This window comes from Lissotriton helveticus, chromosome 5_1, assembly GCF_964261635.1.
Source record: "Lissotriton helveticus chromosome 5_1, aLisHel1.1, whole genome shotgun sequence".
In the NCBI taxonomy this organism is placed as follows: Eukaryota; Metazoa; Chordata; class Amphibia; order Caudata; family Salamandridae; genus Lissotriton; species Lissotriton helveticus.
In genome coordinates this window covers 31,515,466-31,539,929 of record NC_136065.1, presented here as the reverse complement: position 1 = coordinate 31,539,929, position 24,464 = coordinate 31,515,466, and the positions used below count along the sequence as shown (strand labels likewise).

Sequence of the window (24,464 nt, the reverse complement as noted above, 5' to 3'; positions counted from 1 at the left end):
TACCGAGCGAAAACAATACCGTCGAGTTCGAAGGCCTTTTGGCCTTAGAAAGTAGTTAGTTTCGGTTCCGAAGTCGGAGTATAGGAAATAACATCCGAACCCAATGGCGGAAAAAAACTATCTAAGGATGGAGTGGATGCCCATGCGCACTGTAGTCCAAGGGAGGAGTCACCTATTTCGTGATACTTCGAAGACTCTTCCAAGACAAGGTGCAATCATCCGGACCCAACACTAGGCGGCGATCTATGCTAAGATATGAATTCAGCAGCCCACATGCCTCGAACATAATACTATTCCTAAGTCTAGCGCGCCCCCTACAGCAAGTCATTGTAATGATTTGCGATGTAATGCTTAGTGTTGAGGGAACAAGCTACCAGAAGGTGTACTGACTAGTACAGTATACCTTCTGGTAGCTCGTTCCCTCATTAGATGGGTCAGAGTCGGAGAGCTTTTCCAATGTATACTGTACTAGTCAGTGCATTGCATAAGATGGTACAGAGTGACAGCACTACTATAAGGCCATTGTAGTGGTCAGTACACTGACTTAGATGGCACAGAGTAACAGAGCTACTAGAAGGAATACAGTACTACCCAGTACACTACTGCAGATGGTACAGAGTAGCAGAGCTACTCCAAGGCATACAGTACTAGTTAGTACACTGTTTTACATTGTACAGAGTAACATACTGACTCCTAGGTGTATTGTACTAATCGGTACACTGCATTCGATGGCACAGAGTGACAGAACTACTCCAAGGTATACTATACCAGCCAGTACACTGTGTTAGATTATACAGAGTGACAGCGCTAGAATAAGGTCTACTGTACTAGTCAGTACACTGAATAATATTGTAAGGAGTAACAGAGCAACTAGAAGGTATACAGTACTAGTCATTACATTGTATTGGATGGAGCAAAGCGACAGAGTTATTAGAAAGTAAACTGTATTAGTCAATACACCCCATTATATGGCATGCAATAAGAGAGCTACTAGAAGGCGTACTATACTAGTCAGTACACTGCATTAGATGGTACAGAGTGACAGAGCTTCTGAAAGGTATACTGTAGACAGTACACTGTTTTACATGGTACAGAGTAACATACCTACTCTAAGGTCTACTGTACTAGTCAGTACACTGCATTAAATAGTACGGAGTGACAGCGTTATTATAAGGTCTACTGTAGTAGTCAGTACACTGTATTAGATGGTGCAGAGTGACAGAGTTATCAGAAGGTATACTGTATTATCAGTACACCCCATTATATGGTACAGAGTAAGAGAGCTACAAGAAGGTTTACTGTAGTGGTCAGTCCACTGCATTAGATGGTATAGAATGACATAGGTACTGAAAGGTACGCTGTACTAGTCAGTACACAGCATTAGATTAAGAGAGTGACAGCGCTACTACAAGATGTACTGTATTAGTCAGTACACAGCATTAGATTAAGAGAGTGACAGCGCTACTACAAGATGTACTGTACTAGTCAGTACCGAATATGCTACTTACCAGTATGCATCTGTTCTTGGCATGTAGGGCTGCTGACATTCATATCTGTGCATAGATCGCCGCCTAGTGTTGGGTCCGGATGATTGCACATTGTTGTCCTGGAAGAGTCTTCGAAGTATCACGAGATAGGTGGCTCCTCCCCTGGACTACAGTGCGCATGGGCATCCTCTCCATCCTCAGATTGTTTTTCGCCATTGTATTTGTATTTGTATTTGTATTTATTTTACTTGTAAAGCGCTAACATTCATCCTGAAAGGACATCACGGCGCTGAGAAAGAATTGCAGGTGACTTGATGACAGCAGTAATTGGAAATTATTGATCTGGCCTGGGAAAAAGGAATGTTTTTAGTTGTTTCCTAAATGAAAGGAAGCAGTCAGTAGTTCTGAGTTTAGGAGGTAACTCGTTCCACTTTGTTGCGGCAATGTGAGAGAAGGCCCTCTCTCCCATCCTGACAGTCCGAGCTCGGGTGATAGATGCTCTTCCTGAGGTCATAGATCGTAGGTTTCTAGAGGGTTTGTGGAATCTAATCCTGTCATGTAGGATGATGGGGCCTGTATCGTGAAGGACTTTGTGAGAAATACACAACAGTTTAAAAGTGGCTCGCTGTCTCATTGGGAGCCAGTGGAGCTCACGCATGCATTTTTTTGCTGAGTCGTATTTCCTTTTATTACAGATGGCTTTGGCAGCGGCATTCTGAACCAACTGCAATTTGGAAAATAGGTAGTCTGCCATTCCCACAAACAGTGAATTACCGTAGTCCAACCTGCTCATCAGTAGAGCTTGGACTAATGTTTTCCTGCAATCTGTCGGAACCCAAGGAAATAGTCGTCTAAGCATCTTCAAGAGGCCGAAACCTCTGCCGCAAACTATGGAAACATGAGATTTCATGGATAAATCTTTATCCAGTGTTATTCCTAAATTTTTAGCTTTTATAGTTGGGTTAGGAGGCAAGCCCAAATCACTAGGCCACCAACTGTTGTCCAAGACATGTGTGCTTCTGCCGAACAGTAGAATTTCAGATTTGTCAGCATTAAGTCTAAGACAATGGTCCTGCATCCAAGTTGCCAGTTCAGTTAGGCAGTTCGTCAATCTAGTTTTGGAGTCATCATTTTCATCAATGGTAACCATCAGCTGGGTGTCATCCGCATAGGAGCACATTTCGACACCCCACTTTTTGCCGATGGTTGCCAACGAGGAGACGAACACGTTGAACAAAGTTGGGCTCAACGATGCCCCCTGAGGAACTCCGTATTTTATAGGTCGTGGGGGGGATGTATAATCACCCAGGCGAACTGATTGGGTGCGATCCGCTAGGAACGATTGTAGCCATCCAAGTGCTTTATCTTGAATTCCTTTCTCTGCCAAAGTATTCAATAGTTGATGGTGGGGTACGGTATCGAAAGCCGCTGATAAATCAAGGAGTATCAGAACGACTGTACTACCTTGATCTACCTTGGTTCTAATACTGTCTGTCACCGCCAAGAGAGTGGTTTCGGTGCTGTTATTTGTCCGAAACCCTGTCTGTGATGCGTCCAGCAGACCATTAACTTCCAGAAATGTGGAGAGTCGTCTGTTGACCAATTTTTCCAGGACCTTTGATAAGTAAGGTAACTGGGATATTGGTCTGTAATTGGCCGGATTGTTCACATCTGCCCCGGCCTTCTTTACTAAAGGGGTGACTAGGGCCTGTTTCCATGATGTTGGGAATTCGGCAGAACTGAGGGAGAGATTAAATACTCTGGTAACTACTGGACATATTACGGGGGTAAGCTGGGAGAAAATGTGATGTGGACATGGGTCAAGTGAAGAACCAGACTTGACCTCTAGCATGGCCTTTTCTACTTCCTCTTCTGAAAAAGGACCAAAAGTGTGACAGACAGTATGTGCAGCAGTTGGTATATATTGGTCAATTTTTTCCATCTTTGGTTTTGGAAAAGAGGCATAGATGGTATCAATTTTTTCACAAAAAAAATCATTGAGCTTATTACAATTCTCTTGTGAGGGAGTGAGGTGTGCGGAGAGATTAGTTGGGCTGCATAATTCTCTTACAATTTTAAAAAGTTCTTTTGATGAATTTTTATTCTCGGACACTCTGCGTGTGAAATAGTCCTTTTTTGCCTTTCTAATCGCTCTGTGATAGAGTGCTTGAGCTTTCCTAAAACTATCTTTGGTCTCATCTGTCTTAAATACTCTCCATTTGTGCTCGAGGGAGGTGCAGTTTCTTTTTAAAAGTTTAAGCTCAGGTCCGTACCATCTCTCTGATTTTTTGTTGCCTGGTTTGTGACGAGATTGGATGGTCGAACAGTGTTCAAGAGCATTTTTAATATTATTGTGAAGAAGGTCTATTTCCTCCTGGATATTGGTACTTGTACAGGAGGGATGTAAAAAATGATTACTGAATTTATCAAGTGTGAAGGACTTCCAGTTTCTTGTGTTTGCTGTAAATGCACTATGTTTTGTAGTCTGGGGGGTGGGGAGATTAATGCGGAAGGTGATCATATAGTGGTCGGTCCATACCAATGGGATTAAAGGGTCGATGTCAATAGATTCGATATTAGAAAATATCAAATCTAATGTATGCCCTGCATTGTGTGTTGGTTGATGGACTCTCTGAGATAACTGCAGGATGGACATATCTTCCACTAATAGATTCGTCAAGGAGCTACTGTTGTTATCCAGATGTATATTAAAATCTCCAAGAAGGAGGATGTTCTTGTTCTTCAAACAGACAGGCATGATCTGTGTGAGTAATTGTGGCCGAGATTGAGTGTAATACAGTGAGTGATGTCCATGCTACATAGTAAATCTGAATGCTACAGCTGCTACAGGCGCCGGGGAGGAGGGCGGGCGATATGAATGTCAGCAGCCCTACATGCCAAGAACAGATGCATATTGGTAAGTAGCATATTCGGTTCGAGGCATGTGGGCTGCTGAATTCATATCTGTGCATAGATTACATAGCAGTCCCTCCTGTTAGTGGCGGCTGCCCGTGCCAGCTGCAGCAGTCTGAAAAAGAGTTTTGAGAACAGCCTGTCCTACAGCTGCCTGCTGTTTAGAATGCACATCTACGCAGTAGTGTTTCGTAAATGTATGTGTGGTGGACCAAGTGGCTGCCTTACATATCTCCTCTAAAGGAATATTCCCCAGGAAAGCCATGGACGCTCCTAACTTACGTGTGGAGTGTGCTCGTGGTGGAATGGTCAGTGTGCGTTTAGCCTTAGCATAGCAAATCTGTATACATTTAACGATCCACCGGGCTATCCCTGCTTTGGAAATGGGGTTGCCTTTGTGTTGTGGGGAAAAGGCAACAAAAAGCTGTTTTGTTTTTCTGAAATCCTTTGTTCTGTCTATATAGTACATTAGAGCCCTTTTGACATCTAACGTGTGTAGGGATCTCTCTGCGACATTTTCTGGATTAGGAAAGAAAACTGGCAGTTCTATGGTCTGGTCATGTGGAACTGCGAAATCACCTTAGGCATAAAGGTAGGGTTGGTGCGTAATACGACCCTATTTGCGTGGACCTGTATGAACGGCTCTTGAATGGTTAGTGCCTGGAGTTCACTAACTCTCCTTAGTGAGGTAATGGCTACTAGGAAAGCAACTTTCCAGGTCAGAAATTGAATCTCACAAGAGTGTAGAGGTTCAAAAGGTGGTCCCATCAATCTGGTGAGGACCACATTCAGGTTCCAGACTGGTGACGGTGGGTGTCTGGGAGGGATCACTCTTTTAAGTCCCTCCAGAAAAGCTTTAATGGCAGGCACTCTGAATAATGAGAGGTGCTGCCTGTTCTGAAGATAGGCTGCTATGGCGGATAAATGGATACGAATGGAACTGTACGCTAGATTACATCTGTATAAATGCAACAAATAACAGATAATGTTTTGAATAGATGCATCCAGTGGGTTAATGTCATTGTTGGTACAATATATGACAAACCTTTTCCATTTAGCCGCATAGCATGCTCTGGTTGTGGGCCGTCTTGCCTCCTTGATGATATTCATACATTCTGGCGGCAAGTTGAGGTAGCCAAATTCTAGGACTTCAGGAGCCAGATCGCCAGGTTGAGCTGTTGCGGATCTGGATGCTGAATGTCGCCATGGCTCTGCGTCAAAAGCCTGGGTGTGAGGCGTAGCCTTTGATGCGGTACCACGGATAGTTCTAGAAACGTGGTGTACCATGGTTGGCGTGCCCACATCGGAGCAACCAGGACGAGGGTCATCGAGTGTTGCCGTAGTTTGCATGCCACCAGGGGTATCAAAGGTGCTGGGGGAAAAGCGTACGCAAATTTGCCTGACCAGTTCATCCATATCGCATTGCCCTGCGACTGTGGATGTGGGAACCTGCTTGCGAAGCTTTGGCATTTTGTGTTTTCCCTTGTGGCGAACAGGTCTATCTGTGGATGACCCCACTGCCGGAAGTACGGTTGGAGCACTGATGGATGTATCTCCTACTCGTGCATTTGGTGGCTGTGTCTGCTGAGCAGATCCGCCATCTGGTTGTCCTTGCCCGGGAGGTGTTCCGCCATGAGGAAGATGTTCCTTTGAATGGCCCACTTCCACATGCTCTGAGCCAGATGAGACAACTGTGGAGAGTGTGTTCCTCCCTGCTTCTGTATGTAGTACATGGCAGTCATGTTGTCCGTCCGGATCAACACGACCTTGTTGCACAAGTGTACCTTGAAAGCTTTCATCGCCATGAAGATTGCCATCAGTTCCAGAAGGTTGATGTGCATCTTCTTTTGCTGTGCCGTCCATAGTCCCTGCACTGTGTAGTGGAGTACATGACCTCCCCATCCCTTGAGAGACGCGTCCGCCGTCAGTACAAATTGTGGCACAGGCTCTTGGAACGGTCGGCCCTTGCAAAGGTTTTGTGGGTTCCACCAATGCAGAGAGTTGAATGCCCGACCGCTCACCAACACTAGGTCTTTTAGCTGTCCTTGAGCCTGATTCCACTGACGTGCTAAGCACTCCTGAAGCGGACGCATGTGTAGTCTCGCGTGCGGGACTATGAAAATGCAGGAGGCCATCATGCCTATCAACTGCATGAACACTTTCGCTGGAAGCGAGTGTTGAGGTCTGAATTTTTGTATTAGCAATTGCATGCTGTTTATTCTCGCTGAATTTGGCTGAGCTTTGGCTGCCAGAGTGTCGAATATGCTACTTACCAGTATGCATCTGTTCTTGGCATGTAGGGCTGCTGACATTCATATCTGTGCATAGATCGCCGCCTAGTGTTGGGTCCGGATGATTGCACATTGTTGTCCTAGAAGAGTCTTCGAAGTATCACGAGATAGGTGGCTCCTCCCCTGGACTACAGTGCGCATGGGCATCGACTCCATCCCCAGATTGTTTTTAGCCATTGTGGCCAAGATGGAGTGAAACTCTGTGAAAGATGACCACGCTATGAGTATATCTGTGAATACTGTAGCTGCTACAGGCGCCGGGGAGGAGGGCGGGCGATATGAATGTCAGCAGCCCTACATGCCAAGAACAGATGCATACTTGTAAGTAGCATATTCGGTTCGAGGCATGTGGGCTGCTGAATTCATATCTGTGCATAGAATACATAGCAGTCCCTCCATTAGCGGCGGCCGCCCGTGCCAGCTGCAGCAGTTTGGAAAAGAGTTTTGAGAACAGCCTGCCCTACAGCTGCCTGCTGTCTGGAGTGCACATCAACACAGTAATGCTTAGTAAATGTGTGTGTGGTAGACCATGTGGCTGCTCTACATATGTCCTCTAAGGGAATGTTGCCAAGGAAAGCCATAGAGGCCCCCAGCTTTCTGGTGGAGTGGGCTCTTGGTGGAATGGTAAGAGTGCGTTTTGCTTTAGCATAGCAGATCTGTATACATTTAACGATCCACCGAGCAATACCAGCCTTGGAAATAGGGTTACCTTTGTGGTGTGGCGCAAAGGCGACAAAGAGTTGCTTAGTTTTCCTAAAATCCTTGGTCCTATCAATGTAATACATTAGGGCCCGTTTAACGTCAAGGGTGTGGAGCATCCGCTCCGCCAGTGACTCAGGATTTTGAAAGAAAACAGGTAATTCAATTGTCTGGTTGATGTGGAACTGAGACACAACCTTGGGCAGAAACTTAGGGTAGTGCGGAGCACCACCCTGTTGGAATGAATTTTGATAAATGGCTTCTGGATTGTGAGGGCCTGCAATTCGCTAACCCTCCGTAGCGATGTGATTGCTATGAGGAAAGCCACTTTCCATGTCAAGAACTGAAGTTCGCAGGAATGCAGTGGCTCAAAAGGTGGACCCATCAGCCTGGTAAGGACCACATTGAGGTTCCACTCAGGAGCTGGTGGAGTCCGTGGTGGAATGACTCGTTTGAGGCCTTCCAAAAAAGCCTTGATGGCAGGCACCCTGAAGAGGGAGAGGTGCTGCCTATTTTGGAGATAAGCGGCCATTGCAGACAGATGAATGCGAATGGAAGCATATGCCAGATTACACTTGTACAGATGAAAAAGGTAACAGATGATGTTCTGAATAGAAGCATCGAGCGGGTTAATGTTGTGGTCCGCACAATAAATGACAAACCGCTTCCATTTAGCCGCATAGCAGGCTCTAGTAGTGGGCTTTCTTGCCTCCCGAATGATGTCCATACAGTCGGGGGGTAAGTGCAGGTAGCCAAACTCTAGGATTTCAGGAGCCAGATCGCCAGGTTGAGCTGTTGCGGATCTGGGTGCTGAATGTCGCCATGGCTCTGCGTCAGAAGGCTGGGTGTGAGATGTAGCCTCTGATGCGGTACCACGGACAGGTCTAGAAACGTGGTGTACCATGGTTGGCGAGCCCACGTTGGAGCAACCAGGATGAGAGTCATCGAGTGCTGCCTGAGCTTGCGTGCCACCAGCGGTATCAGAGGTGCTGGGGGAAAAGCGTACGCAAATTTGCCTGACCAGTTCATCCATATCGCATTGCCCTGCGACTGTGGGTGAGGGAACCTGGCGGCGAAGCTTTGGCATTTTGCGTTCTCCTCCGTGGCGAACAGGTCCATCTCCGGATGACCCCACCTTTGGAAGTACGGCTGGAGTACTGATGGATGTAACTCCCACTCGTGCATCTGGTGGCTGTGCCTGCTGAGCAGGTCCGCCATCTGATTGTCCTTGCCTGGGAGATGCTCCGCCATGAGGAAGATGTTCCTCTGAATGGCCCACTTCCACATGCTCTGAGCCAGATGAGACAGCTGCGGAGAGTGTGTTCCTCCCTGCTTTTGAATGTAGTACATCGCCGTCATGTTGTCCGTCCGGATCAACACGACCTTGTTGCACAGATGTACTTTGAAGGCTTTCAAGGCCATGAAGATTGCCATCAGTTCCAGAACATTGATGTGCATCTTTCCTTGCTGTTGCGTCCATAGTCCCTGCACCGTGTAATGGAGTAAATGCGCTCCCCATCCCTGGAGAGAAGCGTCCGTTGTTAGGATAATCTGTGGCACAGGCTCTTGGAACAGTCGGCCCTTGCAAAGGTTTCGTGGATTCCACCAATGCAGAGAGTTATATGCCCGACCGCTCACCAACACTAGGTCTTTCAACTGGTTGTGAGCCTGAGTCCACTGACGTGCTAAGCACTCCTGAAGCGGACGCATATGTAGCCTCGCGTGCGGGACTATGGAGATGCAGGAGGCCATCATGCCCATCAACCGCATGAACACTCTTGCTGGAAGCGAGTGTTGAGGTCTGAATTTGTGGATCAGCGATTGAATGCTGCTGACTCTCGCTGCACTCGGCTGTGCTGTGGCCGCCAGAGTGTCTAAGGTCGCACCCAGATACTGCTGTATGTGGGCGGGCTGGAGATGGGATTTTGGGTAATTCAGGGAGAATCCCAGATAGTGCAGGAGGTGAATGGTGTGGGACACGTGGGCGGCGCACTGCTGGGCCGACCGCGCCTGAATGAGCCAGTCGTCCAGATAGGGGTAGACGTGGATGTTTTGGCGTCGTAGATGCGCCGCCACCGTAGCCAGGCACTTTGTGAACACCCGTGGTGCCGTGGTGACCCCAAAAGGCAAAACTCTGAATTGGTAGTGCTGGTTTTGGATGGTGAACCGGAGGTATTTTCTGTGTGAAGGATGTAGTGGAATGTGAAAGTACGCATCCTTTAGGTCCAAAGTTGCGAGAAAGTCCCCCTGACGGAGCAGCGGGAGCACTTGCTGCAGTGTTAGCATGTAGAAGTGCTCTGACAGGATGTAGAAGTTGAGGGGCCGGAGATCCAGGATGGGCCTGAGGGACCCGTCTTTTTTCGGAATCAGGAAGTACAGGGAGTAAACTCCTGTGCCCCTTTCCTGTATGGGCACGAGCTCTATTGCCCCTTTTTGCAGCATGACGTTGACCTCCTGCTGCAATAAGTGCAAGTGCTCATCCGACATAGGACGGTTCCTTGGGGGTATGTTGGGGGGAGTAGACGTTAACTCCAGACAATAACCAAACTGGATAAGCTTCCTGACCCACCTGTCTGGTGATGGACTTCCACACGGGCAGGAACTGCTGGAGTCTCCCCCCGACCGGTGTTGCGTGGTCGGGGGGCAGCGACAATGCGTCACTGTTTGTTGGCGGTAGAGGACCTGGAGCTGTTGTTGCCACGTCCTCTGCCTTTGGCGGCGTTGCCGCGGTATCCACCTCGACCCTTGTTGGCATAAGTAGTCTGGGTGTTGTTTTTGTAGAACTGCGCGGACTGCGAAAGTTGACCCCTTGAGGTGCCCCTGGTGTTGGAGCGACGAAAGGACCCACTCCGAAACTGCTGGGACTGTAAGGCACCCATGGATTTTGCAGTGTCGGTGTCCTTCTTCATCTTTTCAAGGGTGATATCAACCTCAGGGCCAAACAGGCTGGAGTACCAGGAGAGGCCATCTTCCGCTTTAGTGGGATTTTGTACGACTCCAATTGAGGCTCTGGGGTGATTTTCCTCTTCAGGAGGGAAAGCCTACCCGTTTCGGCGTCGATAAAATGTTCTTGACGCTCCTCTTCTGAAAGCTGCCGAGGCCGCTGGCCATGGACCACCATCGATGCCTTTGGCGTCGAAGAGACCTTTTCGGGCACGCCGGCCCCCTGTTTAGCAGCGAAAGCCTTCGGCGCCGTCTTAGGCGGCAAGGTAAAAAGGATAGGCTCGGGCGCCTTCACCGGCTTCTCCAGAGGCTTGGCCGGAGGAGGGTCCTTCGGGTCGACCGCTGCGGCGCCGTCCCTTATGCGCTGCAGGGACTCCGTGACCTTCTTCGTAAACACGGCAGATGGACGTGCCGGTTCGACGGAGTCCTTAGAGGTCGGCTTCGGAGTGGAGACCTTCGAAGTCCCCTTTGGAGTCGACACACTTTGCACGGCCCCTTTGGCCTTTCGCGTGGAAGCGGGGCAGAGAGGGCCTTCGGGTCGTCGGTCCGCTTCTTCGGGTCGGTAGAAGACCTCTTGGGGTCGTCGACCGTCTGCTTGCGATCGAGTCGACCCTTGCCGGCGTCGACCGTCTTTGGCGCCGATGCGGCCGTGTCCGACTCTTTCACCTTCGACTTCGACGTAGCAGCCTTCGGGTCGGCCATTTTGGCGTCGCCCTTCGGCTCGACGGCCATCTTTGTTGTCTTCGGCGCCGAGGCCTCCGCAGTCTTGGAACCGACCAATGCGATGACCACTTTCGGTTTCGATACATCAGTTGTCGAGACCGCAGATTTCACTTTCGGTTTGAGTTTCACCGGGAGTGAATCGGTACCAAAGTCCGTGGCCGGGCCATGAGGCGGGGCCGAGGAACCCATATCAAGGTCTTGGGTAAGGCCCGAAGGCGATCCCTCGACCTGGGCCTTATTGATTGGAACGGCTCCAGAGTCAGATTGAGGAAGCTCCTCGTCCGAGCTATCCTCCATGGCCCCCAGGGCCCCGCCGTTGTCTCCTACCTCCTCGACGACTTCACCGAAATCTTCGGCTTCTGCGTCGTAGTCGTCCTCGACCTCCGACGCGGGGTTAGATTCTGAGACGTCCTGGAGATCCTCATCCTCGACCTCCTCGGCATCGAAAATGTCCGTAGGTGCCGGAGCAGATCTCCGGGCCTCCAGGCGCGCAGCTCGACGGAGCTTGAGTGTCTTCTTGGACCGGAACTTCGAACAGGCCATACACTTGGCCTCGTCGTGGTCCGGCGACAGGCACTTGTTGCACACCGGATGGACGTCGATGTGTGGGTACTTGGAGTTGAGACCGGACATCTTTTGAATGGACTTCTGTCCATGATGGATGGTCGAAGAGTCTGGAGCGTCGACAAGGCCTTCCGCGCCGAAAGCACGCGGAAGTACAGAGCTCGGCGCCGAGGAAAGTTGCGAAGCCGAACGCAAGACAATACCGACGCAAGTACCTAAAGACCTTTTGGTCTCAAAGTCAAGTTAAACTAATACTGATTGATTCCGACGAGAGGGAACCAAAGACATCCGAACCCAATGGCGGAAAAAAACAATCTGGGGATGGAGTCGATGCCCATGCGCACTGTAGTCCAGGGGAGGAGCCACCTATCTCGTGATACTTCGAAGACTCTTCCAGGACAACAATGTGCAATCATCCGGACCCAACACTAGGCGGCGATCTATGCACAGATATGAATGTCAGCAGCCCACATGCCTCGAACTTATTGTCGCGCCCAGGTACTGTCAAACGTGGGCGGGCTGAAGATGTGATTTTGGATAATTCAGTGAGAATCCCAGACTGTGAAGAAGATGAATGGTGTGGGACATGTGGCTGGCACACTGCTGGGCCGTCTTTGCTTGAATAAGCCAGTCGTCCAGATAAGGGTAGACATGTATGTGCTGTCTCCTGAGATGTGCTGCCACTGTCGCCAGGCACTTTGTGAACACTCTGGGTGCCATCGTTACTCCGAAAGGGAGGACTTTGAACTGATAATGTTGATTTTGAATAGTGAACCTGAGATACTGTCTGTGTGATGGGTGTATGGGTATATGGAAATACGCATCTTTTAGATCCAGTGTTGCGAGGAAGTCTCCCTGACTGAGTAACGGCAGAACTTGCTGTAAGGTGAGCATATGAAAATGCTCTGACAGAATGTAACTGTTTAGAGGCCTGAGGTCCAGTATAGGTCAGAGAGACTCGTCCTTTTTGGGTATTAAAAAGTACAGAGAGTACACCCCTGACCCGTGGTCTTCTACAGGCACGAGCTCTATGGCCCCTTTTTGCAGCATGCTGACGACCTCCTGCTGCAATAAGTGTAAGTGCTCTGCGGACATAGGACGGTGTCTTGGTGGGATGTTGGGTGGAGTGGACGTTAATTCCAGACAATACCCGTACTGTACAATGTCTCTCACCCACCTGTCTGTGGTGATGGACTTTCAGACTGGCAGGAACTGTTGTAGTCTCCCCCCGACAGGTGTTATATGGTCGGGGGGCAGTGACAGGGCGTCACTGTTTGGTATTGGCAGAGGATCTGGAACTGGTGTTTCCTCTGCCTCTGCCCTTGATGTTGTTTCAACGATATCCACCCCGGTTGTTCTTATTGTAGGTGGATTGTGTACCTCCCTTATTGTATTGTGTCTGTTGTGTTGACTGGCCTCTTGAGGGGCCCCTAGTATTGGAGTGACGAAAGGAGCCACCCCGAAACTGCTGTGACTGCAGAGCCCCCATAGACTTTGCAGTCTCTGTGTCTTTTTTAAGTTTTTCAAGGGTGGTGTCAACCTCAGGTCCGAATAAGAAGTCTGGGTTAACTGGCTGATTGAGGATAGAAGTTTGAATTTCAGGTTTAAATCCTGAAATTCTCAACCAGGCGTGTCTCCTTAACATAACGCTAGTGTTGATGGCCCTGGCTGCAGTGTCAGCTGCGTCTAGAGCGCACTTGATGGAAGCATTGGTTATCAGTTTCCCCTCCTGGATGAGAAGTTCTGCCCCCTCCTTGTACTGATCAGGTAGGTGTTGCAACAGTGTCTCAAGGGTATCATAATGTGACTTGTCATATCTGGCCAAGAGTGCCTGAGTGTTGGCAATGCGCCAGATGTTAGCCGCCTGCGCAGCTACTCTCTTTCCTGAAGTTTCCATAACTTTTGACTCTTTGTCCGGAGGAGGAGCATCACCTGTAGTCTGGGAGTTTGCTCTCTTATGTGCATTAGAAACAACCAATGAGTCCAATGGCAACTGTCCCCTTATATAAGGAGGGTCCACAGGTGCCGGCCTATATTTCTTCTCAATCCTTGGGTTTAACACCCTGGCTCTAGTGGTGTCTTTAAAAATGTCACCAGCATGCTTGAGGACCCCTTTGAGCATGGGTAGGGTTTTGACTGCCCTTTCTGAAGTGGAAAAAGTGTCGACCAGAAAGTCTTCATCCACAGGTCAGCATGTACCACGACGTCATGATTACTGGCTGCCCTTTCAATAAGGGCGTTAAAGGCAGTAGTGTCCTCAGTGGGGGACGTTTTCACACTGTAGACATGAGTGTCCGGGCCAGTTTGCGGATCCCTTGAGTCAGCAGGGTCCGTCCATTGTTGGTCTTGATCATCAGGATCAGTGTCCACATGATAGAGGTCATCCTCATGTTCATGATCCCCTGCCTCCACATCTGAGTATGTTGTGGAAAAAGTTTGAGGTTCCTGTCCATAGTGATGGAGGGGTTCCACAAGAGCTGGAGAAGTTGTAGAAACTCTCTTCTTCTTCAAGGGAATCTTGTATGATTCCATGGGAGTTTCTGGCATTAATTTTCTTTTGTGTATGGACAGTCTACCAGTGCCAATTGTCTTGGCTCCTGGTCTTCAGGCTCTTCTGCAGCCTCCATTCCCGTCGACACATGTTTATTGGCACCGATAGACTGTTTCGGCTCAAACATCTTTGGACGCACCGAGGGTGGTAACCCGAATTTGATAGGTGTCGACGCCGTCTGAACTTGTCCGACCACCTTTGGCGTCGGGGCCTTCTTCAGTCCGACTGATGTAGCCTTTTCCTTGATGCGTTGGAGCGACTCCGACACTTCTTTGGCTATGAACGGACTGGGGCGCGTCGACTCGACAGGGTCCTTGGAGCCAGTCTTCGACTTGTCCGTAGGCCTCGACCGAGGATCGACCCCGTCTTTCGGTTCAAGCCTTTTGTGCGAATCGACTCCCTTCGGCGCCGGCTTTGGTGGTTCGACGGCCTTGACCTTGGTCTTCGGTGCCCCAACCATCGGCTCGATGACCTTCTTGAGCTTTCCGGCCTTAACGGCCATTTTCTTTTTCTTCGGCTCCGAGGGGTTTGAGGCCTTGGAGCTGACTAGAGTCACTTGCACTTTCGGTTTCGGTAAAGATGCTGTCGGTTTCGATTTCTTTGTATCGACCGATGGCGGTTTCGAAACCGAAGGCTCTTTAGTAATGTTCGAAGCCGGGCCTTTATGCGGGGCTGTAGAACGAGATTGTAGATCTTGGGTAAGGCCTAGTGGCGATCCCTCGACCTGAGCCTTATTGAGTGCGTCATCTTCGGCCCCCGTATAGCCGGTTTGGCCTAGCTCTTCGCCCGAGCTATCTTCTAAGGCCCTAAGGGCCTCCACGTCGTCTCCTACCTCATCGACGACGTTTTCGTCTTCGTCCTGCACCTCCTCGTCTTCGGCGTCATACTCAGAGTCATGGCCCGAAGCCGGATCGGAGCGGTGTTCCTGATCCTCCAGATCAACGACCTCTTCGTCTTCAGTCCCGAAGATGTTTTCTGGAACAGGCGCTGACTTCTTTGACTCCAATCGAGTCGCGCATCGAATCTTGAGAGTTTTCTTCTACCTGAACCGGGCACAGGCCATACAGTTGGCCTCGTTGTGGTCTGGGGACAGGCACTTGTTGCACACCGGGTGGACATCGATGTGCTGGTATTTTGCGTTGCAAAGGGGACACCTCTTGAATGGACTCCTTTCCATTTGAGATCGAAGATCGGGTCAAGTATGGAAAGAAAACCTGTTGAGTCCTCGATGTCCTCTAGAAAGAAAGGCACCGATACCGAACGAAACGATACCGACGCTATCGAAAGCCTTTTGGCTTTGTAGAAAATTTTCCTAACTTGAGCTAAGATAGTAACATCCGAACCCAATGGCTGAAAAAAACAATCTGAAGATGGAGAGGATGCCCATGCGCACTGTAGTCCAGGGGAGGAGCCACCTATCTCGTGATACTGCGAAGACTCTTCCAGGACAACAATGTGCAATCATCCGGACCCAACACTAGGCGGCGATCTATGCACAGATATGAATTCAGCAGCCCACATGCCTCGAACACTGCATTAGATTAAGAGAGTGACAGCGCTACTACAAGATGTACTGTATTAGTCAGTACACTGTATTAGATGATACTTAGCAGAAGAGCTAGTACGCTGTACTACATAGTACAGATTGACAATGCTACCGAAAGGTATACTTTACTAGACAGCACATTGCATTAGATGGCACACAGTGACAGAGCTACTAGAAGGTATATAATAGTAGTCAGTACACTACTTTAGATGGTACAGGGTGACAGCGCTACAGGAAGGTCTACTGTAGTAGTCAGTACACTGAAATAGATGGTACGGAGTGGCAGACCTTCTCGAACTACTACTGTACTAGTTAGTACACTGTATTAGACAGTTCATAGTAACAGAACTACAAGAAGGTATACAGTACTAGTCAGTACACTGTATTAAATGTAACAGAGCAACTAGAAGGTATACTGTTCTAGTCAGTACACTGCATTAGATGATAAAGAGTGACAGAGCTACTTCCATTAATGCCGCAGCCAGATTGATTACTGGTACAAAAAGAAATGAGAACATTTCCCTAGCCTTAAAATCCCTAAATTGGTTACCTTATGAAGCTAGAATACAACTAAAGATTACTTGCCTGACTTACAAAGCACTGCACTTCAAGACTTCTATCTGGCTCACAAACTTTAATTATGAGGGGGTGGACATCCACCTAGAAGTGCAAACTCACTTCTACTGAAACCTCAACTCTTCCACAAAAAGAAAACGAGTAACAGAGCATTCTCGGGCATGGCCTCGAAGATTTGGAATTCCCTTCCACCAGAGGTTAGTCGAATCCCATCCACCGCTTCCTTCAAAAAAGAAGTGAAAAAAATCCTAATGCTGAAATTCCTGCCATAAAGTCCTGGTTCAGCTGCCTCAATACTGCTCTTTTCTGTGATATGACTCAAGTTCACAGTTACATTTCTGGTTTTAACAGTGTGAACAGGCCACTCCACAACTCTGTATGCTATTTATGGAATGTCTCTCTCCCGTCGCTTGATCGCTATCCTTTACTTTTGTGTAATCCAGTGTTTCATAGGATTGGCAGGCTACTACTGGTACTGTGGACATTGCCTTTCCCCTCTGTCATTGGAACTGTCCGGTCTTGTTCTCAAATGTTCTGTATCATTTTGTTGTCATGCTTTTGTCTTGAACCTATTTGTAATGTTTGCCCTTGTCACACTTTGTTATCTTACCTACCTCAATTGTGAAGCGCTCCGATACCCTCTTGGGTCTTGTTTGCGCTATACAAAACTTTATAAATAAATAAATTAAATATACCAATGTGTACACACCAATGTTACCATATTTAGGGGATAAGCACGTGCACTTTAGCACTGGTCAGCAGTGATTGGGCGCTCAGAGTCCTAAGTTCAACAAAAAGATGGTCAGAAAAAGTGGAGGAAGGAGGAAGGCAAAACGTTTGGGGTGACCCTTCAGAGAGGGCCATTTTCCAACAGTGGGATTAAATAGTGAGGAATTCGGATCACACTGCTTCACGATAGAGGCAGCCAAAGAGGGTTTAAGAGGGGCTTACGAGAGCATAAGATCAGAAGGTTGGGATGGCAGACGATTGACTGTATGTGGGGTTACGCGAGACCACAAAGGGCAGATGAGACTGAAGCCGTTCTTTGATTGGCGGGAGGGGGGAGCTGATGGGAACTGGAAAAAATGAAGTCTCGATCTGGGTGTGGATGACGGGGTGGGTCGCTGGGTTTGAATAGGCGGCATCCGGGTGGGTCAATTGATGCAGTCTCCATGGGAACTGCTGGAAAGATGTCCACACCAGGATGCATTGATGCAGCACTTACCAGAACATTATTTGGTCCGGTCCACAGGGCTGGAATTGATTAAAATAGTAAAAATGTATTTAGCGACAGTGAAGGAGTCATGGAAAAATACATTGGTAATGTGAATGTAGTTGTGGCCCAAGACAGTTTGGAGGGGGGCAATAAAACCGGCAGCTATCAATTAGGTATAGCAGGAGGTGAACAGAGAGGTGTGGGGATTTTGTAAGGCGCAGGGGGCAGCAGTAGTGAGGCATGTAGCCATCGTTTATGAGCACCCACACTTATTTAGACATGATGGTGTCCATTCACCTAGCTGGAAAATGCACTTTATTTAAATTAGGTGACAGAGGTGCTGAGAAGGTGGTGGATGGGCAGGTCAGAACACCAATAGATTGTGGGGGGGGGGGCAGAAGTTACATCTCAAGGTTCCTTCTGGTGGCAGACTGAAGGGAGCTAAGGATGAGGCTACACTGCCTTTTAGCTATGTTTGCGATATAGAAATGCCATATACATACATATTAATACGTGCCGCAATAAAACCAAGCTGTGCCTAGCTTGCTCCTGAATATAGTGGCTTCCTGACAACAATCAGGCGTCTGTGATAATTCCATCAGAAACAAACATTTCTGAGTTAATTTTCTCTTTCATGGGGAACATCTCCGAATACTGCAGTAATTGTGGTGCCTGAAATTACCAGTGTCCATAGTATCAGTATTTCCAAGAGCACAATTACTGCAGTAGAATTTTGTAAGATCCAAGGAGGGAAGCACGAATCAAATGGGAACCAGGTCAGTAGATCTATCAACTGCAGAAATGTTCAATATTGAAAAAAACACTACATTTCAAAGGCATGCAATCCCAAAAAGTCTTTAAAACTTCTGGGAAAGTTCAAAGGTAGAGATACAAGCCAATAAATTGGCCTATGATTTGAGAACTAGTGTATATTGTCATCACAAAAATACCTTCCAAGTTATTTTGCTTCTGCTGTCTCGAGTTGAACCGATTAATGTTATTTTTGGGCTGTGTGTATAGTTAGATGTTTTTAGCTGTTTTGGCATGAGTGCACACTTTATCAAGCATATAGCTAAAGTATACCAATTTCAAAAACAGTATCAAACATGCATAATAAACCCAATTGTATTCACCTTTATAACTCTTCACCACCTCCGGGCTCTGAGGCATCACATTATAGCACCTGAAACAGCACATACACCATGTTGGTTTTACAGAACAAACAGTGTTTATAGAATAACATGAGGAACACCACATACAGCCTGTTATTAGAACTAGAATCCTGTGATCACAGGCGCTCCTGTGGAGCAGTGCAAAGTGTTTTACTATTGATACACAACAATCAAAGCTCCAGTGATCCATGGCAACCCAGGTGCAACCTGCCGAGCAGTGGCTGGGTGAGGATAACAGGTGTAAACCTCCACTAAAATCACAGAACACAAAACACACCAGGGCCACGCTGCTTGCAATGATGAAGGGACATAGATTAGTAGCCAATAAAGCCTGTCAATGGGGAAAAAGACTGTTCGGCAACGCTTGATTCCAACTGGTCAATTCAGTTATTGCCACATGAACAGTCCAATGCCCCTTACGTGGCCCTGGATAAGGACATACAGGGTGTTATCCACAATGCTCAATACGCCATGAAACACAGCCGACTCTTGGAGTATGAGGTGGCAATGTCCTTCAGTACAAACATACTAGTCTGAATTAGATGGAAGGCTGCCTAAGCGCACTGGACGGCTTCCCGAACTATGCCCAGTGCTTACGGCAGATGAGAGAAAAGGAAAGATGAAAAGACAGGTCACTCCACTGGGGAGTATACTAGCAGAATTCTATAATGTCTTTAGTTGCGTGTCTTGTAATTAATCACTAGATTCCAGCACTTGGGAATCTCCTGAGTCCTGCATCTTGGAGTCTCTGGGGTCCTGCCTCTTGGAGTCTCTGGGGTCCTGCCTCTTGGAATCTCTGGGGTCCTGCCTCTTGGAATCTCTGGGGCCCCGCCTCTTGGAATCTCTGGTGCCCCGCCTCTTGGAATCTCTGGGGTCCTGCCTCTTGGAATCTCTGGGGTCCTGCCTCTTGGAATCTCTGGTGCCCTGCCTCTTGGAATCTCTGGTGCCCTGCCTCATGGAATCTCTGGGGTCCTGTCTCTTGGGATCTCTGGTGCCCTGCCTCTTGGAATCTCTGGTGCCCTGTCTCCTGGAATCTCTGGGGCCCTGCCTCTTGGAATCTCTGGTGCCCTGCCTCTTGGAATCTCTGGGGTCCTACCTCTTGGAGTCTCTGGTGCCCCGCCTCTTGGAATCTCTGGTGCCCTGCCTCTTGGAATCTCTGGGGTCCTACCTCTTGGGATCTCTGGTGCCCTGCCTCTTGGAATCTCTGGTGCCCTGCCTCTTGGAATCTCTGGGGTCCTACCTCTTGGAGTCTCTGGTGCCCCGCCTCTTGGAATCTCTGGTGCCCCGCCTCTTGGAATCTCTGGGGTCCTGCCTCTTGGGATCTCTGGTGCCCTGCCTCTTGGAATCTCTGGTGCCCTGCCTCTTGGAATCTCTGGGGTCCTACCTCTTGGAGTCTCTGGTGCCCCGCCTCTTGGAATCTCTGGTGCCCCGCCTCTTGGAATCTCTGGGGTCCTGCCTCTTGGGATCTCTGGTGCCCTGCCTCTTGGAATCTCTGGTGCCCTGCCTCTTGGAATCTCTGGGGTCCTACCTCTTGGAGTCTCTGGTGGCCGCCTCTTGGAATCTCTGGGGTCCTGCCTCTTGGAATCTCTGTGCCCCGCCTCTTGGAATCTCTGGTGCCCCGCCTCTTGGAATCTCTGGGGTCCTGCCTCTTGGAATCTCTGGTGCCCTGTCTCCTGGAATCTCTGGTGCCCTGCCTCTTGGGATCTCTAGTGCCCTGCCTCTTGGAGTCTCTGGTGCCCGCCTCTTGGAATCTCTGGTGCCCTACCTCTTGGAATCTCTGGTGCCCTACCTCTTGGAATCTCTGGGGTCCTGCCTCTTGGGATCTCTGGTGCCCCGCCTCTTGGAATCTATGGGGTCCTGCCTCTTGGGATCTCTGGTGCCCTGCCTCTTGGAATCTCTGGTGCCCTGCCTCTTGGAATCTCTGGGGTCCTACCTCTTGGAGTCTCTGGTGGCCGCCTCTTGGAATCTCTGGGGTCCTGCCTCTTGGAATCTCTGTGCCCCGCCTCTTGGAATCTCTGGTGCCCCGCCTCTTGGAATCTCTGGGGTCCTGCCTCTTGGAATCTTGGTGCCCTACCTCTTGGAATCTCTGGTGCCCTACCTCTTGGAATCTCTGGGGTCCTGCCTCTTGGAATCTCTGGTGCCCTACCTCTTGGAATCTCTGGTGCCCGCCTCTTGGAATCTCTGGGGTCCTGCCTCTTGGAATCTCTGGGGTCCTGCCTCTTGGAAACTCTGGGGTCCTACCTCTTGGAATCCCTGGTGTCCTGCTTCTTGGAATCTCTGGGGTCCTGCCTCTTGGAATCTCTGGTGCCCTACCTATTGGAATCTCTGGTGCCCACCTCTTGGAATCTCTGGTGCCCCGCCTCTTGGAATCTCTGGGGTCCTGCCTCTTGGAATCTCTGGGGTCCTGCCTCTTGGAATCTCTGGTGCCCTACCTCTTGGAATCTCTGGTGCCCCGCCTCTTGGAATCTCTGGGGTCCTGCCTCTTGGAATCTCTGGTGCTCTACCTCTTGGAATCTCTGGTGCCCACCTCTTGGAATCTCTGGTGCCCTGCCTCTTGGAATCTCTGGTGCCCTGCCTCTTGGAATCTCTGGGGTCCTGCCTCTTGGAATCTCTGGGGTCCTGCCTCTTGGAATCTCTGGTGCCCCGCCTCTTGGAATCTCTGGTGCCCTGCCTCTTGGAATCTTTGGTACCCCGCCTCTTGGAATCTCTGGTGCCCTGCCTCTTGAAATCTCTGGTGCCCTGCACACTAGAATCTCTGGTGCCCCGCCTCTTGGAATCTCTGGGGTCCTGCCTCTTGGAATCTCTGGGGTCCTGCCTCTTGGAATCTCTGGTGCCCTGCCTCCTGGAATCTCTGGCCCTGCCTCTCGGAATCTCTGGGGTTCTGCCTCTTGGAATCTCTGGGGTCCTGCCTCTTGGAATCTCTGGGGTCCTGCCTCTTGGAATCTCTGGGGTCCTGCCTCTTGGAATCTCTGGTGCCCTGCCTCTTGGAATCTCTGGGGTCCTACCTCTTGGAGTCTCTGGTGGCCGCCTCTTGGAATCTCTGGGGTCCTGCCTCTTGGAATCTCTGTGCCCCGCCTCTTGGAATCTCTGGTGCCCCGCCTCTTGGAATCTCTGGGGTCCTGCCTCTTGGAATCTTGGTGCCCTACCTCTTGGAATCTCTGGTGCCCTACCTCTTGGAATCTCTGGGGTCCTGCCTCTTGGAATCTCTGGTGCCCTACCTCTTGGAATCTCTGGTGCCCACCTCTTGGAATCTCTGGGGTACTGCCTCTTGGAATCTCTGGGGTCCTGCCTCTTGGAATCTCTGGGGTCCTGCCTCTTGGAAACTCTGGGGTCCTACCTGTTGGAATCTCTGGGGTCCTGCTTCTTGGAATCTCTGGGGTCCTGCCTCTTGGAATCTCTGGTGCCCTACCTATTGGAATCTCTGGTGCCCACCTCTTGGAATCTCTGGTGCCAAGCCTCTTGGAATCTCTGGGGTCCTGCCTCTTGGATTCTCTGGGGTCCTGCCTCTTGGATTCTCTGGGGTCCTGCCTCTTGGAATCTCTGGTGCCCTACCTCTTGGAATCTCTGGTGCCCCGCCTCTTGGAATCTCTGGGGTCCTGCCTCTTGGAATCTCTGGTGCTCTACCTCTTGGAATCTCTGGTGCCCACCTCTTGGAATCTCTGGTGCCCGCCTCTTGGAATCTCTGGTGCCCGCCTCTTGGAATCTCTGGTGCCCTGCCTCTTGGAATCTCTGGTGCCCCGCCTCTTGGAATCTCTGGGGTCCTGCCTCTTGGAATCTCTGGTGCCCCGCCTCTTGGAATCTCTGGTGCCCTGCCTCTTGGAATCTCTGGTACCCTGCCTCTTGGAATCTCTGGTGCCCTGCCTCTTGAAATCTCTGGTGCCCTGCACACTAGAATCTCTGGTGCCCTGCCTCTTGGAATCTCTGGTGCCCTGCCTCTTGGAATCTCTGGTGCCCTGCCTCTTGGAATCTCTGGTGCCCCGCCTCTTGGAATCTCTGGGGTCCTGCCTCTTGGAATCTCTGGTGCCCCGCCTCTTGGAATCTCTGGTACCCTGCCTCTTGGAATCTCTGGTGCCCTGCCTCTTGAAATCTCTGGTGCCCTGCACACTAGAATCTCTGGTGCCCCGCCTCTTGGAATCTCTGGGGTCCTGCCTCTTGGAATCTCTGGGGTCCTGCCTCTTGGAATCTCTGGTACCCTGCCTCTTGGAATCTCCGGTGTGCTGCCTCTTGGAATCTCTGGTGCGCTGCCACCTTGGAATGTCTGAGGTCCTGCCTCTTGGAATCTCTGGTGCCCTGCCTCTCGGGATCTCTGGTGCCCTGCCTCCTGGAATCTCTGGTGCCCTGTCTCCTGGAATCTCTGGCCCTGCCTCTTGGAATCTCTGGGATCCTGCCTCTTGGAATCTCTGGGATCCTGCCTCTTGGAATCTCTGGGGTCCTGCCTCTTGGAATCTCTGGTGCCCTGCCTCTTGGAATCTCTGGTGCCCTGCCTCTTGAATCTCTGGGGTCCTACCTCTTGGAGTCTCTGGTGCCCGCCTCTTGGAATCTCTGGGGTCCTGACTCTTGGAATCTCGGGGTCCTGACTCTTGGAATCTCTGTGCCCTGCCTCTTGGAATCTCTGGTGCCCCGCCTCTTGGAATCTCTGGGGTCCTGCCTCTTGAAATCTCTGGTGCCCTACCTCTTGGAATCTCTGGTGCCCTGCCTCTTGGAATCTCTGGGGTCCTGCCTCTTGGAATCTCTGGTGCCCTACCTGTTGGAATCTCTGGTGCCCTACCTGTTGAAATCTCTGGTGCCCTACCTGTTGGAATCTCTGGTGCCCGCCTCTTGGAATCTCTGGGGTCCTGCCTCTTGGAATCTCTGGGGTCCTGCCTCTTGGAATCTCTGGGGTCCTGCCTCTTGGAATCTCTGGTGCCATACCTCTTGGAATCTCTGGTGCCCACCTCTTGGAATCTCTGGTACCCCGCCTCTTGGAATCTCTGGGGTCCTGCCTCTTGGAATCTCTGGGGTCCTGCCTCTTGGAATCTCTCTGGTGCCCTACCTCTTGGAATCTCTGGTGCCCCGCCTCTTGGAATCTCTGGGGTCCTGCCTCTTGGAATCTCTGGTGCCCTACCTCTTGGAATCTCTGGTGCCCCACCTCTTGGAATCTCTGGTGCCCCGCCTCTTTGAACCTCTGGTGCCCCGCCTCTTGGAATCGCTGGTGCCCGCCTCTTGGAATCTCTGGTGCCCGCCTCTTGGAATGTCTGGAGCCCTGCCTCTTGGAATCTCTGGGGTCCTGCCTCTTGGAATCTCTGGTGCCCTACCTGTTGGAATCTCTGGTGCCCACCTCTTGGAATCTCTGGGGTCCTGCCTCTTGGAATCTCTGGGGTCCTGCCTCTTGGAATCTCTGGGGTCCTGCCTCTTGGAATCTCTGGTGCCCTACCTGTTGGAATCTCTGGTGCCCACCTCTTGGAATCTCTGGGGTCCTGCCTCTTGGAATCTCTGGGGTCCTGCCTCTTGGAATCTCTGGGGTCCTGCCTCTTGGAATCTCTGGTGCCATACCTCTTGGAATCTCTGGTGCCCACCTCTTGGAATCTCTGGTGCCCCGCCTCTTGGAATCTCTGGGGTCCTGCCTCTTGGAATCTCTGGGGTCCTGCCTCTTGGAATCTCTCTGGTGCCCTACCTCTTGGAATCTCTGGTGCCCCGCCTCTTGGAATCTCTGGGGTCCTGCCTCTTGGAATCTCTGGTGCCCTACCTCTTGGAATCTCTGGTGCCCCACCTCTTGGAATCTCTGGTGCCCCGCCTCTTTGAAC

The 24,464-nt window shown here is 50.2% G+C and overlaps 1 protein-coding gene across 1 annotated transcript in view; it reads right to left on the bottom strand.

Moving 5' to 3' along the window:
* Positions 1-18,085: 18,085 nt before the first annotated feature.
* The window catches only part of LOC144752365 (uncharacterized), a 229,231-nt gene continuing 222,852 nt past the window's right edge, over positions 18,086-24,464 (bottom strand). The window contains exons 6-7 of the mRNA XM_078640299.1: positions 18,629-18,692; positions 18,086-18,181 (exon numbers count right to left, since the gene is read on the bottom strand). Of these exons, the coding sequence (XP_078496425.1) occupies positions 18,086-18,181; positions 18,629-18,692 (160 nt within the window). The remainder of the gene's footprint in view (positions 18,182-18,628; positions 18,693-24,464) is intronic.